Source organism: Sprattus sprattus (genome assembly GCF_963457725.1).
Source record: "Sprattus sprattus genome assembly, chromosome: 19".
Lineage (NCBI taxonomy): Eukaryota > Metazoa > Chordata > Actinopteri > Clupeiformes > Clupeidae > Sprattus > Sprattus sprattus.
Window position 1 is genome coordinate 14,074,467 of NC_137917.1, and position 13,291 is coordinate 14,087,757.

Genomic DNA, 13,291 nt, shown 5'->3' on the forward strand with positions numbered 1-13,291 from the left:
GGGCTCAAGAGCTGAATGTGATATACTGAAGAAGAGCACCACTCTTAATGTGAATACCCAATCTCAGGTCTTCTCAGATCGGCCACAGCAACTGAATTCAGATGAAGGTAAAAAAATGAATCTTATTACAATGTATTAGGGGCTAGCATCCCCTAGTGGTTGGAAAAAGATGATAGCGAGAGCGAGCGAGAGAAGTGAGCGAGGGAGAGGAGAGAGAGAGAGAGAAGCGTGCGCGAGAGAGAGAGAGGCAGAGAGTGAGAGAGATGTTTAGTCATGAACTGAACCAACAGTATGAAGATTGAACTGCACAGCCAAACACTAATAAAGGACAGCCATGGAGAGGCGGTAAAGTCTGGTGCACGTTTATTGGTTCAAGAAAGTAGAAAGTTACTTTGTGTCAGACCTGCAGGGAATTTAAACCATCTGACCTGTTGCTACCAATAAGTCCCTCTCTTATCCTCTGCCTTCATAATTCAGTTTCAAGTCATAAAACAAAGTAAAAATGCAAATATAAGACCAATACAAAACCTCTGGAAAAAATAACAAAAATGGTTTGAAACAAAATGTAACAAAATAACATTTCATATTTTAAAATTACAATAAATATGGACCATATACTTCCTATCTGTACACACATAAGATCTAATCATCTTTTCTTTTCTATTAAAAATATGACTTCAGTGCATTTGCTTGGCAAAGCTTTCTTTTACATCCCACTCTTGCTGGGCCGTCTGGGCCACTGTGCTGACCCTGACTTTAAAAACAAAACAAAACAAAACAAAACAAAACAAAACAAAACAAAACAAAACAAAACAAAACAAAACAAAACAAAACAAAACAAAACATAAACTTCCCCTTCTCCAACATCAGCTCCACTGAAACAAAAGATTATATCATATATATGTGTAAAATTCACAGCCTTTTTCTTTTCCTTATCTACACTTCAAGCAAAAAGACCCAGACAGAAAGGCACAGATAACTATATATGGAGTAATACTGGACACTGGACAAATTGGAATTATTGGTGATTAAAGTACTTATCTCATTTACAAATGTATTCATCATCATTTTACATGTACATATTGAAATATATATTAAGATTGCAATGTCAACAAAGATACAAGGGGGATAGATTGGATAGGTTTACATAAGTATTATCATCTCAAAGAAAAGAAAGTGCATCTTATTACAATCCTGAATATTGCAAGAACAAACATTTAAGTTAACAATAGTACTGAAAATGTTTATAAAAACCAAAACCATTACAAAAAAATAATATAAATTAAAAAAAAGAAAGAGAGAGAGTAAGCCAGATAGAGCGTGAAAGACCAAGCAGAGATATGAAACGCAGGTTAAGTGTCTCCCAGGGTGCAGTCCCTTCTGCTGGCACTGTCTCCTCCCTCTTCCTCTCTCTCAGCCAATGAGGAGCCCCGCCTCGATGGAGGCTCCTTCCTTTCAGGCAACTGTCTAGTTCTTTGATTGGAGGAAAAGGACGACACTCTCAGGCCGGAGAGCCTGTCGGTGATCTGCTCCGGTGCGTGGCTGTAGCTGAAGGCCTGTGCGTCCGTTCGCTCAGTAACTATTGAGTGTGTATCTGTAGGGGAAGTGTGTGAGCTGCCGTGCTGTTTGCTTTTGGTTGCATCCAGCTCCTGTTCCTGCTTGCCAGGGTGTAAACTGGCCGGGCTGGGGTGTGTGGTGACCATGCCTGGAATACCTGGCCCTGATTGGCTGCTTCGCTGTTGCAAGGTCTGGGATTTGTAGTCTTTCTGAGTCCTCATCTCACTCGTCCCGGGCGGCGTGGCGTGGAACAACGCAATGTCCTCTTTAGGGGAGGTGGGAGAGGAGGCTGCGGACGAAGGACTCCTTTCCAGTTTGGCGCGGGGCCGGGCCTGCACCATCTGGATACCCCCGATGGGGATCATGTGATAGGGGACGCGGGCCTGGTCCTGGGAGTGGAGCGGGAGGTGACTGAACATGTGGTCCATGGTCCTGTGGGCAACAGTGGGCATGGACTCGGAGCCGAACATTGAGCTGGACCCAAACCCAAACCCAGACCCAGACCCGGAGGAGAGGCGGAGAGCAGGCGGGAACAGAACAGCCTCGGGTAAGGTCAGCCCCTCGCGTGGAGTTCCAGGTGTCTCCTGCAGGGGGAAGCAGAGGATTTAGAATGAGCATCCAATCTAAACAGTTGAACTTGGTCGGTTTCCGTGGTGTTGATGCCGATCAGAATTCACGATACAGTGAACAAATACTGACAAAATCAAACATATCCAGCAGTCATTAAATATACCTGCTGTAGATCTGTCCACATATGCTACATATGCATCTTAAAACATATTACTAAATATCCAACTTGGTTTTGCAAGCACATATACACACCCACAGAATCTGATTCTGCTGTCCAGCAAAGCCAAGCTCTGTGGTGGGGCTATGCAGAGGTAGCTGTAAGTACCCTGCCATGAGTGCGGCATGGCTCACCTGTCGAGGCTCGGAGCGCGCTTGTGTGCCAGCCGAGTCCCAGGGGAGATGTGCGGGGGAGCTGTGGTGCCTGTAGTGCTGTGCCCGCAGGGGGGAGGGGCTGAGCCGGGCCCTGGAGCTGTGGTAGCGGCCCGGGGAGAGGGGCCGCATCGGGGACAGGGGCTGCAGGGGGGACAGGGTCCTCATGGAGGCTGGTGAGGGTCCGCGCTCTGGGGAGGGCGAGAGGTGGCGGCTGGGCGAGGACAGCTCCAGGCGTGGCGAGAGGCTGCGGAGCGAGGAGCCACCCTCGCTGGCTGGGGAGAAGGCCCGCGGAGAGGCTTCCCAGCGCCGTCGCGAGAACATCGCCCTCCTGCTGCCTGGGGAGGCCGAGCGAGCGCTGGGCCAGGGCCTCTGCGGGGAGGGGTAGTCGTGGCCGCTGCCGCCACCGGAAGGGGGGAAGGAGATATGCTCCGGGAGGTCAAGCTGCAGGCTCTGGCTGCTGTCAGACTGACCACTGTTGGACGGACGGGTGTCGGTGGAGCAGGAGGATGGTGGATCGTCATGGGAGGAGCAATCGTCGTCTTCATCCTCGTTGTCATCACCCTCCTCGGAATCTTCTACATCGGAGAACTGGTGATCTTCAGAATCCTCTAAACAAAATGATGGATCCTCGCTGCCCCCTAATGGACAAGAGGAACATTTTTCGCATGAGATGTTTAATTCAAATCTTAGCATTTCTCTCAGACAATACTTCATTACAGTTTAACATATATGTCCAAGTAAATATGATGTATCAGCGTTAATCTATGAACAGGCAAAGAACATGCATAGAAACATACGAATAGGCTGCCAAATGCAAACTACTGCATAGAGCAGAAAAAAGGTCTGAGAATACAAGAAACTTGTCTGAAGGCCATTCATAAGCCCATTAAAAACCGAAAAGAAAAAAGAGGAGAAAGGGAACATTTCATTTCAATGGAAGTCATGCAGCTCTCCATTCAGGTGCTATATTTGCAGCCTTTCAAATGTAGGATGCTTGAATGAGGCATTCTTGCAACTCCCCCGCTTGCACTGCACAAAATCTGTCTCAGAGAGAGAGGGAGAGGGAGAGGGAGAGGGAGAGGGAGAGGGAGAGGGAGAGGGAGAGCTAGAGGAAAGCGAGGCAGCTCTTTTCTTCATCTCTATATTTATGCCCATGAAGAGGCAGGCAGGCAGGCAGAGCTGAAGGCCCTTATTCACGCCATGTTCAAGGCCTGTTCCATAGTCCCTCACAGAGCATTCACAGCATGGAGGGGGGCTAGAGGTGCCCAGAGGAAGTGTCTTTGAAAGACTCAGTGACCCTGAGGTGGAATAAGCACAACTTATTTCTGTGTATACCTCACCTAGCTCTATTAATCTTCCCAATGTCTGAATGTCTGAATGAACGGCCCTCGTTTCACCTGCCCAGAAAACGCTGCAGGTGTGAGAGGCGTCTTACCTGCTTCATCAGGATCGTCCAGCAGGGACCCCGAGATGCCCATCTCCAGGCATTTTTTGCTGTGAGCCTTAGACTTCATATGTTTGGTGAGGTTACCTTGGAAACATGGAGCAAAAGAGCTTTGCATTAAGACCGCATAATGTCGTTACGGGGCAGCAGTTAGTATGATGTCCATTACAGAGGTTTAACATTTGAGAATCATATAACTGACATTGGTCAAATGTATTACATTAAGGATATGAGCAACCCTCGTCAGCCTTAACAAAACTCAGATTTCTGAGATACACAGTTTGGGTATGCCAAGTAAGGAATTCTACTTTAAAATTCAAGTCTGTGATAGTTTGGCATTCTGCAATCCATTACATTACATGAGTGACCCATTAAAACGAGAGGCTAGCTGACTATAACTCAAAGTGAGTGTTGAGACGCACAGCAGCCACCAATCCAGCAATCCAGCCAGCCAGCCAGCCAGCCTCTGGGAATGTAGCACACATCAACCACTCCTGACCAGCAGGGCCTGGTGGCCTCACCTTTGGTTTTGAAGGCGAAGTTGCAGTGCTTGCAGACGTAAGGCCGGACGTCAGTGTGAGTGCGGATGTGCTTCTTCAGCATGCTGGGCTTCTTGCAGCGAATGCCACACTCACCACACACATACTTCCCCCTGCCTCTCCCTCGTACATACACATACTCCTCGTTGGACTTGTACCTGAAGGTGAGAGAGAGAGAGACAGAGAGGAGTAAAAAAAGATGGATTGATAGACTACATCTACCTACCTTGCCCCCATATGAAACACTCCTCTACCGCGGTTTTGAACTGATTGTGTCCCAGGGACCATCATACTGACTTAGAGGCATCTGAGGACCACTGTTGCTAAAATAAATTGTGATTCCCACAGTAAAACTACATTGTTGAATGCATGGTCAGGGACCACCAGGGGGCCGTGGACCAACGGTTGAAAGCCCCTACTCTACCACAAACACCAGTGGTGTAAAAAAGGCCACCCTCTGTCCTTAGTCTGGGCCATCGTGCCAACAATAACAATGTCGAAATGGGAGGGAGAGGCCAGACTCAACCAAGAACCCAAAATAGTCCTCGCACAAAAACACTCTGCAATCCAGATTTGTCTCTCATAAACATGGTGTTTATGGCTTGTTTTTTGGATATTTACCATGTGTTTCTATTTAATTGGCTACGTTTAGCCAAAATGCTGATGAGCTGCCATGACTGCTTCTTTTCAAAAGCCCTCAAATGACCTCGCCAGTATTGAGCTCCATCTTTGTTCATGCTCTGCATTGATATTTTTACTATGTCTCCTGATAAATGCATTAACCAGGGTAAACATTTTGTCGGTGAGTGTTTCTAACAGTACTGTACAGTGGTTTCCTGAGATGTATTTGGTTAATAACCCCAATAGTGCAGTTTCAATTCTAACTTCGTACCACTAAAGAGATCTGGAGAGACCACCTGAGAAAGGAAGAGGGAAAGCGTCGGCAAAACAGACAGATTGCTCTGTTGAGCAAGAGAAGAAGAAAAAGGACAGGATTTTGATAACATTAGCTTGATGAAGCCCTGCGTAGCACATGGTCTCACAATACAAACATCACCATGCCTTGAAAGCTGCAAAACGGAAGTCTGAATTTGCTACTACGCTCAACGTCCTTTCTTCTCTTCCTCTGGATGACTAACAAAAAATCATCTTACCCTTTCTTCCTTTAATGGAATCAGGACGCAAAAACATGAACTGTAGACAAACACAAGCAAAGCTATTGATATTTATAGGAGAGAGACTAAACACATCCAGCAATGAGGTCAGACACGAATAAGTTATACAGTATGGGGGTGTGTTCAACAGTGATGAAATCTATGTCCGTGTGACCGTGAATGGATGTGCTTGTCTATCTGAGTGACTTGCTGTGGGGTACATCCGAGGACTTCTGTAATATGTTTGAGAAATTGGGGGGGGGGGGGGGGGGTGGCATTTTGCTTTATTCAGCGAAAACATGCTGGAGGCGTGTGTCCTTCTATTATCAGCAGATGCTGCTGCAGCAGTGGCCAGGAGTCAGCTTGAGGAGGAGGAGGAGGAGGAGGAGGAGGAGGAGAGGAGCAGGGTATGCAGCTGAAGACCAGAAACTGATGAAGAAGGAAGATGGGATGGGAGGCACAGAGAGAAAGAGTGGGGAGACAAAAAAGAGAGATAGAGAGATAGAGAGCAAGAGAGAGGAGAGAGAGAGACGTATGAGAGAGGGGGGGGGGGTAAAGAGATACAGAGAGAAGGGGGGTAGAGAGAGAGAGTGAGAGAGAGAAACAAAAACAGAGAACGGGTAAAGAGATAAAAACAAGAGGAAATAAAGAGAGAAAAATAGAAAGGGAGAAAGATAGAGCAGGGGCTAGAGAAACAGACACAGTGATTAAGAGAGATAAGGAGTGATAATAGGTAGATGGGAGCTTGGGCTGCATTCACTGGATGCAGTTTTTTTCAGGTGTGCTAGGAAAAACAAAAATGGAAGGGAGACAAAGAGAATCAGAGAGCTGGGAGCAATTCAGACTCGCTGGCAGTGGCGTGGGTACGCTAAACACACACTGAGAGTCCTATATCTGTTGCCGTGTGTGATAAACGTGGCTAATTAATGCTGTGCCTTTATTATGAACCAAGGCGCAAATTACCATAACAGGGCAGTACAGTAGACAGACCACCGTAATCATCAAACACTCAAAAATCCTGTTTGGTTTATTCCTTTTTAAAGTAATTTACAACCAAACTCCCTTCAGCTCTATCTGTAAAAAAAAGACTGTAGGTATTGAGTAACAGAAGGCAGCAGTGTTTCAAAAATGTAACTTTTGGCAGGGCAGTGGTGTTTCGAGTTGGCAACATGGCTTAGTTTCCTCTAAGCCCTGATCAGAGGAAATATCGAGGAGAGGAGAGGAGGAATTTATTCAAACGGCGCCCACGGCACAATGGCAGCAATTAGAATCCGTGGCAATTAGTTGTGTTCATAACCAAATAAACACCCAGTGACTGCCTCTCTGTGGGATAGGCTGAGCCGGATGGCAGGCTACTTTCCAGGGCACAAACTGAAAGAAAACTTCCAGTGCTGCTGTCCCTTTGTGAAGTAACAACTCCACACACTAATGAGCGCTGTGAAAAAACATTTGGGTCTGTTTTTTTATTTTTACAACACTATACCTAAACTATACACACTGTCAAACACACAGACACAGACCCCTCCCCCCCCCCTCACACACACACAAACACACACAAACACACACACACACACACACACACACACACACACACACACACACACACACACACACACACACACACACACACACACACACACACACACACACAGAAGATTGCACTAACATCATGCCTTTGAGGCATGTACAGTAAACCCAAGGGAGAAATGCAATGCCTGGCAGAATAAATTAAGTCCCAAGCGGCTCGCTAACAGGTTCCATGTTCTCTCTGTCATTTGTTGAGGACACAGACTGCTTAAATGTGTCTAAACACAGTGGGAGGCTCAGCCATGGATTACAGCAAGCCCATTCGGTTTGTGGTGAGCTTGGACGGACAGAGGATAGGGAGTGAGTGGAAAACTAGTTTTATAAAAGAAGTAGCATTTTATCACTGTCTTAACTTACCCGCCATCAAAGATGCGAATGCGGGGAGGTTCACTCTGTTTGGAGGTAGAAGGCGACTCTTCCTCGATTTTGGCCTTTGTTTCTTTTTTCTCTTGGGATGGCTCTTCCTTCACTTTGACGGGCGTGCTGGATGGGGCTGAACGTACCTACACTCGAAATAGATAATACAATGAACTAGTTAATGGTCTGGTAAGGGTCCAGTACTTAGCAGACGCTTTAAATTAATACTGTGATAGTACACACCGAAACTAGTTCTGCATCCTTACAAGCAAGAAATCTAATAATGTATGTCAAGAAAAAACACAAGAAGAATCTAGACATAGATCACAGAACAAAACATATCTATGCCTTTAAAGAACATGCCTGTGCGAAAGCTTCCACAAAACATGCAAACCCAGAAGCCCTTTTAACACATACACTCATGAGAATACCTTTGACAGCATGAGCAATTTAAAGACATTCCATTGAGTTTTGATACTGTGGCTGTGTTTACCTCTGACACTCTGGGATTTCTGTTGCTGGAAGGTACAAGCTTGCCAGAAGTTAGTGGTGGTGCCATTGCCATGGTGTAGGTCTCAAGACTGTGCTTCTGCTTGGAGCGAAGTAGAGACAATACCATTTTGGTGGACAGGCCGGGCAGATTGGGGTTATGTACACTAATAGACCAGGAGGAGTACACAGAGGTTTGTGGGTCCTGCTGTGTGGTCGGGTTGGGCTTAATGTAGTTCAAGTAGCACCAGCTTACTGAGGTGGTGGTGTGGAGGCTAGCATAGGTGGGCTGTTTGGATCTCTGTAAACCCTCAATCCAAGGTGTCTTCCCATGGCTCTCATCTTCCCTTTCCTCTTTCTTGAGGACTTGCACGGTCATCTGGGATGCCTCCTGCCTAGTTGCCCCAGTCGCCTTCTCTCTATCTTTCAATTCAACTTTTTCCTTGCTCTCTTGCGTTGTTTCTCCTGCTATTCTTGATTTCGCCTGTTCAATTTTAAGGTGACTCTTATGATCTTTCATCTTCTCTGCCTCAGTTACATCTTTCTTTCTGCACTTCTCTTCTTCTTCCTCCTCCTCCTCCTCTTCCTCCTTCACACGTTTCTGCTGCCGCTGGGCTTCAGAACTAAGTTCAAGACTCCCCGCCGGAGAGAGCATCCGCTTGCTTCCCCCAGCTCCCCAATGACCATCATCAGAACCTGCCCCAACACCAAACCCCAGAGGCATGGGCAGAAAGCTCTTAAAATGTGGGGTGGGGATCTTCAGGTAAGACCTCTGCAGCTTATCCTCCTCCAGTTGTCCCATAATGACCATGGCTGTGCAGCATATTGGCTGTTGAGACTGGGTTGTGACCAGAATCTGGGAGAGGGTGGTGTACATGGCACTGGCGTAGGTAGGAATGTGTGTCTGAAGGCGGACTGGCACCACTAAGGACACCACAGGCGTGAATTGCTCCTGACAGGGGGCTATGATAGGCCGGGGATGAGGGTGGGAGGACACGAGTTGCTGGTTGGCTGGGCCAGACCAGTGGCCACTAGAATAGGATGGCCTCGGGTCTCTGTAGAGGGGCCCAGTGGGCACGTGGATACTCAGACCACCAGGCATGGGGAAGTAAACAGCCTGGGTGATGCCACTCTGGCCATGCAGAGGGAGCAGAGACTGCAGAGGCTGGAGGGGGAATCCAAGGCCTTCAGTGATGTTTGGGTGTGTCGGGTGGAACCGTGGGGGAGGTGTCTGAAGGAAAGCCCTGTGAAGGATCTGGGTGGATAAGACATCAGATATCGCGGTGGTCACGGGTAAGATCCTGGCCAAATGCCTGGGGGAAAAGGCCTCAGAACCAGTTGGATGAAAGGGAAAAGAAGTCTGTGGAATGGGCAGAAGTGGTGGCTGGAACAGCTGCAGTGTCTTCCCTATGGACTCTGAGCTCAGCCTAGTCGAAGTGCTGGCCATGCTATGATCCTCAAGTGCAAAAATGGGTGGACTAGGGTAGGATCGGTAAACTTTGGGACTGCCCGGTTTGGTAAGCTGCCCAGGAGGGATCTCCTCTTGATCGGGCTCCCCGAGAGTCGCGTGCTTCACCAGGAGACATTTCCGCCTCTCCTTCCAGGAGGCTGAACTCTGTTGCAGTGACAGGGACCCGTAGTCAAAGGACTTGCTTCTGGACTCCACTATTTGAGACGGGTGCGGTGGGCTGGCGGGGGCTTGTTCTGAGGCTGATCGCCGCATCTCCTTTTGAGAATGATGGTGCTGATAGCCTGAAGGTACAGTCAACATATGAGAACCATGAGGGCCCTTAACTGTCTGCATTTCAGATTCAGGCTTGCCCGAATCTTCGAAGGAGGCAGAACGGCTGGAGGTGTGAGAGATGCTGCTCTCCTGGCTTGGGCTGCGAGACAGGGAGATTGACTCGAAACTGGACTCCCCTGATGACTGGGATGCCTCGGCTAAGCGCAGGCGTTTCTTCTTTGGTGGTAGCTTCTCGGTTGGGAGCTGAGCCATACTTTCGCTACGCTGAGGCCATTGGAACTCCTCTACCTTTTCTGGCTCTTTGGAGGAAGCTGCAGCAGCTGGTGGAGAGGCTAACACCATGTCGGTGTCTGGCTCTTCGGTGACCAGGATTTCTGGCACTTGTATGTTGGACTGGCGGACCAGTCGGGATGCAGTAGGAGACGACTTCGGCTGTTGCTCTGTCGTCTGATGTTGTTCTTCAAACTCTGTTTCCTGGCTCTCGATTGACATGCTCTCCTGTTTTTCGAAAGAGCTTGTGTGTTGGATCACAGAGATCTCTTTCCATGAGGTTTTCCTCTCTTGGTCAACTTCACAGATGACACCTGTAGGGACGTCTGTATGTTTCTCTACCCCGGCTAAAGATTTCATGGTTGCATGGCTAAAGGTAACTGCTGCTGGTCCTGGACTTGGGGGATCCTCCTCCAGACTTTCTTCTTTTCTCCTTTTCCGCATAGCCATAGCCAGGGCTCTGAACTTGTTTTGCATCATCTGCGGCCTATCTTCACGGAAAGCACTGGCCTCCGTCCCTCTCTGAAGTTCCTGGGAAAGTCGTCCCACACACAGCTCTCTGTGAGCCTCGTACCTCTCCCGATTTTTCCAGGACGTGCCACAGGCCTCGCAATCATAGATGATAGGGCCCTTGAGCTGGCGCAGTCCCAATTCTGTCTCCTTACCGGCGGATGTGGAGACACAAGACTCCTCGGGAATAAGCTCTCCCCCAAGGGGTACCTCAATGGCTGGTTGACGCCGTAACATTCGGTGGTGGCCGACCCGCATCTCTGCCACTATCGCCTGCTGCTCATCAAATGATTGGCTCTGACGGAAGCCACAGGATGCAGTGCTTGCAGGGTCTTCCTGGACAGCTGGTGAGGGCATGGAGCGACTTCTCTGGAGGGCTGTGCTTGGGCCTTGACCAGAGAGGGATTCTGAATCTGACGACAAGGGAGAGAGCATTTCGTAGACGCCATGAGACGGATGTCCGCTGATGGTGCCGACATCGCTGATATCTTTGGGGGATGAGAATTTGAGCAATTCCATGCTATCCCTTCTGGAGAGTGAGGAACGTCTTGGTTTGACACTGTCAATTTCACTTGTGTCGACCACTGCCTCATTGATGGTGATGAGTTTTGTGATGTGCTCTATGACCTGTGTCTTTGGCACAGTGAAGGGGATGTTTTTTTCTTCAATTCCTGATGGTAGAGAGGAGGAGGATGACTGTGGGTGTTGTGGCTGTGGGCTCCTTGGCTGCTGGCCAAGTCTCCCGTATTTACCCAGAATAATTTCCGCATAGCTTTTGGCATTGACATTGGGAGAGCTGACCTGAGAGAGGTCAGAGCTCCCTGAGAGAGAGAAGTATCCAGACTCAGTGCTGCCTTTGCTACCTGGACCAAGCGAAGATGGGTGTTCATCGGACAACGCTTTGGGCAGGCGGTTCCTCTCACTCAGCCGCATTGCTAGTCTCTGTTTAACGGCCTCAGGCCTGAGGGTGTCCTCTGAAAATGACATTTCAACATGGCTACTTTTCTTGAGAGTCGGTCTGTCCTGGGAGGTGGACGGATGGTGACGACCGGTTTCGTCCTCTGAGTCAGTGCTCTCGCCTTCCGTGGGGTCCCCCTGCTCGTCTCCTCCAGCTCCACCTTCGGGCCCACTCAGGCTGTGCTCATCACGACTGGACACTGAGCCCACTTTAATCCGGTGAGCGTGGGACTTGCGGTGCTTATACAGGTTGCTTTTGGTTTTGAAAGAGAAGCCACAGGGGACGCAAGGGTAAGGTCGCTCCCCTGTGTGAGAGCGGATGTGTTTCTGTAGAACGCTGGGCTTAGCACACGGACGGCCACAATAAGTGCAAACGTACTTCCCTGGCTTCTGAGGCTTTCGCTCCCGCCTTGAGGGGGCGCCTGCTTCCTGCCCCTCTTGCCCCTGCTGAGATGAGGCACCCTGAGAGGGTTGCACCGGGTTGGACGATGATGATGCCGTGGAGGACGAGGTGACAGATGAAGGGGGTCTGAAGCTGCTACTTGAGGGACCGGGAACATTTTGAAGCTGCCAAGACGCTGTTCCTGCCTCGGACCCCTGCGTGCGCTGCTGCTGCTGCTGCTGGGGGTGCAGCCCTTGGAGCATGTCGCTCCGTTTTGGCTGACGGTGGTGGTGGTGGCGTCCGTGGGATCCATGTACTGATCTGGATGCGGCCTTTTGCTGTGGCTTGTGGAGGGGGGAGTGAGGCAAACTGGCTACAAGCTGGGACTCAGGGTGACGCTGCTGCTGCTGCTGCTGAGATGGGTGCCCTCCCGACTGCTCCCCTTCGGTCAGGTGGCTGTGCTCAGCCTCCATAGAGTGGGGAGGAGGCCTTACGTAAACTACACTAATGCTTCTCCGAACGCCAGGTTGTCTTGCCACATTGACTCAGTGAAAGGATCGCAGGGATCCCCCTGAGCACAGAGACATCGGCCGAGGAGAGTCAGAAGGCTTCAAGTTTTGGCTCCTTTTTTCAGTGATATGTTACAAGGCAGTCCAGCCCTTCATTGAGTGAGTGTAATTCTGTTGTGATCCAAAGGTCATTTAAATGGACAGAAAAGGACATCATTAAAAAGTACCCCGAGAGCTATTGTAGTCATGCAGGTAAAATCCGATTTCTTTCCAGTACTGAGTAACTCCTTGTCCATTCAGCTTGCCTCAGCAATGAATGCATTGTAATGTCTGGCCACAGGTCTTTCTTGATTTGGATAAAACCCACACAGTCACGCCTTGGCAAAAGGATTGTTGTGCTGATGTGATCCTCTGAGACCTCTGTGTTCCTCTTCTCTTGTGCTCAGGTCTTCAAAGGTCAATCCTTCAGAGGCTCTGTGAAAAAAATTGAAAAAAGCAATTAAGAAATTATGTAATTAAGAATTAAGACAGAAAGCATGGAGCTCTGTCAAAATATTTTTTTAACCCATGACTTTCTTAAGATACTGCAGAATAAGTGAACTGGAAGAGTCTACCATTTTCTTAAAAAAAAAATATTTTGTGAGAATACAAAAAAACTGCTTCTGAATGCTTGGCTTTGCGAGCTCAACGCATTCTTTCCACACAGACCAGTTAAGTGTTCCATCAGCATCTGAAGAGTGACAACAGCACCCTTGAGGGAGTGAAAAGGTGAAGCGTCCACATTGAAGCACTTAAAAGTGTTGACACTGCTACGTTCCTCTGTCGAGCCTTGCAGAGATAGGACCCGAGC

General features: G+C 48.7%; 1 protein-coding gene across 1 annotated transcript; it reads right to left on the reverse strand.

Moving 5' to 3' along the window:
• Nucleotides 1-1,352: 1,352 nt before the first annotated feature.
• Nucleotides 1,353-12,822, reverse strand: hivep3b (HIVEP zinc finger 3b; the record flags this gene model as incomplete). Its single annotated transcript, XM_080857510.1, has 6 exons — nt 8,074-12,822; nt 7,581-7,726; nt 4,465-4,640; nt 3,935-4,030; nt 2,479-3,137; nt 1,353-2,141 (listed from the first exon to the last, which is right to left on the reverse strand). The coding sequence occupies exons 1-6, from the start codon at nt 12,403-12,405 to the stop codon at nt 1,353-1,355; spliced, it is 6,198 nt and encodes a 2,065-aa protein (XP_080713636.1). The 5' UTR covers nt 12,406-12,822.
• Between the last annotated feature and the right edge of the window lie 469 nt (nt 12,823-13,291).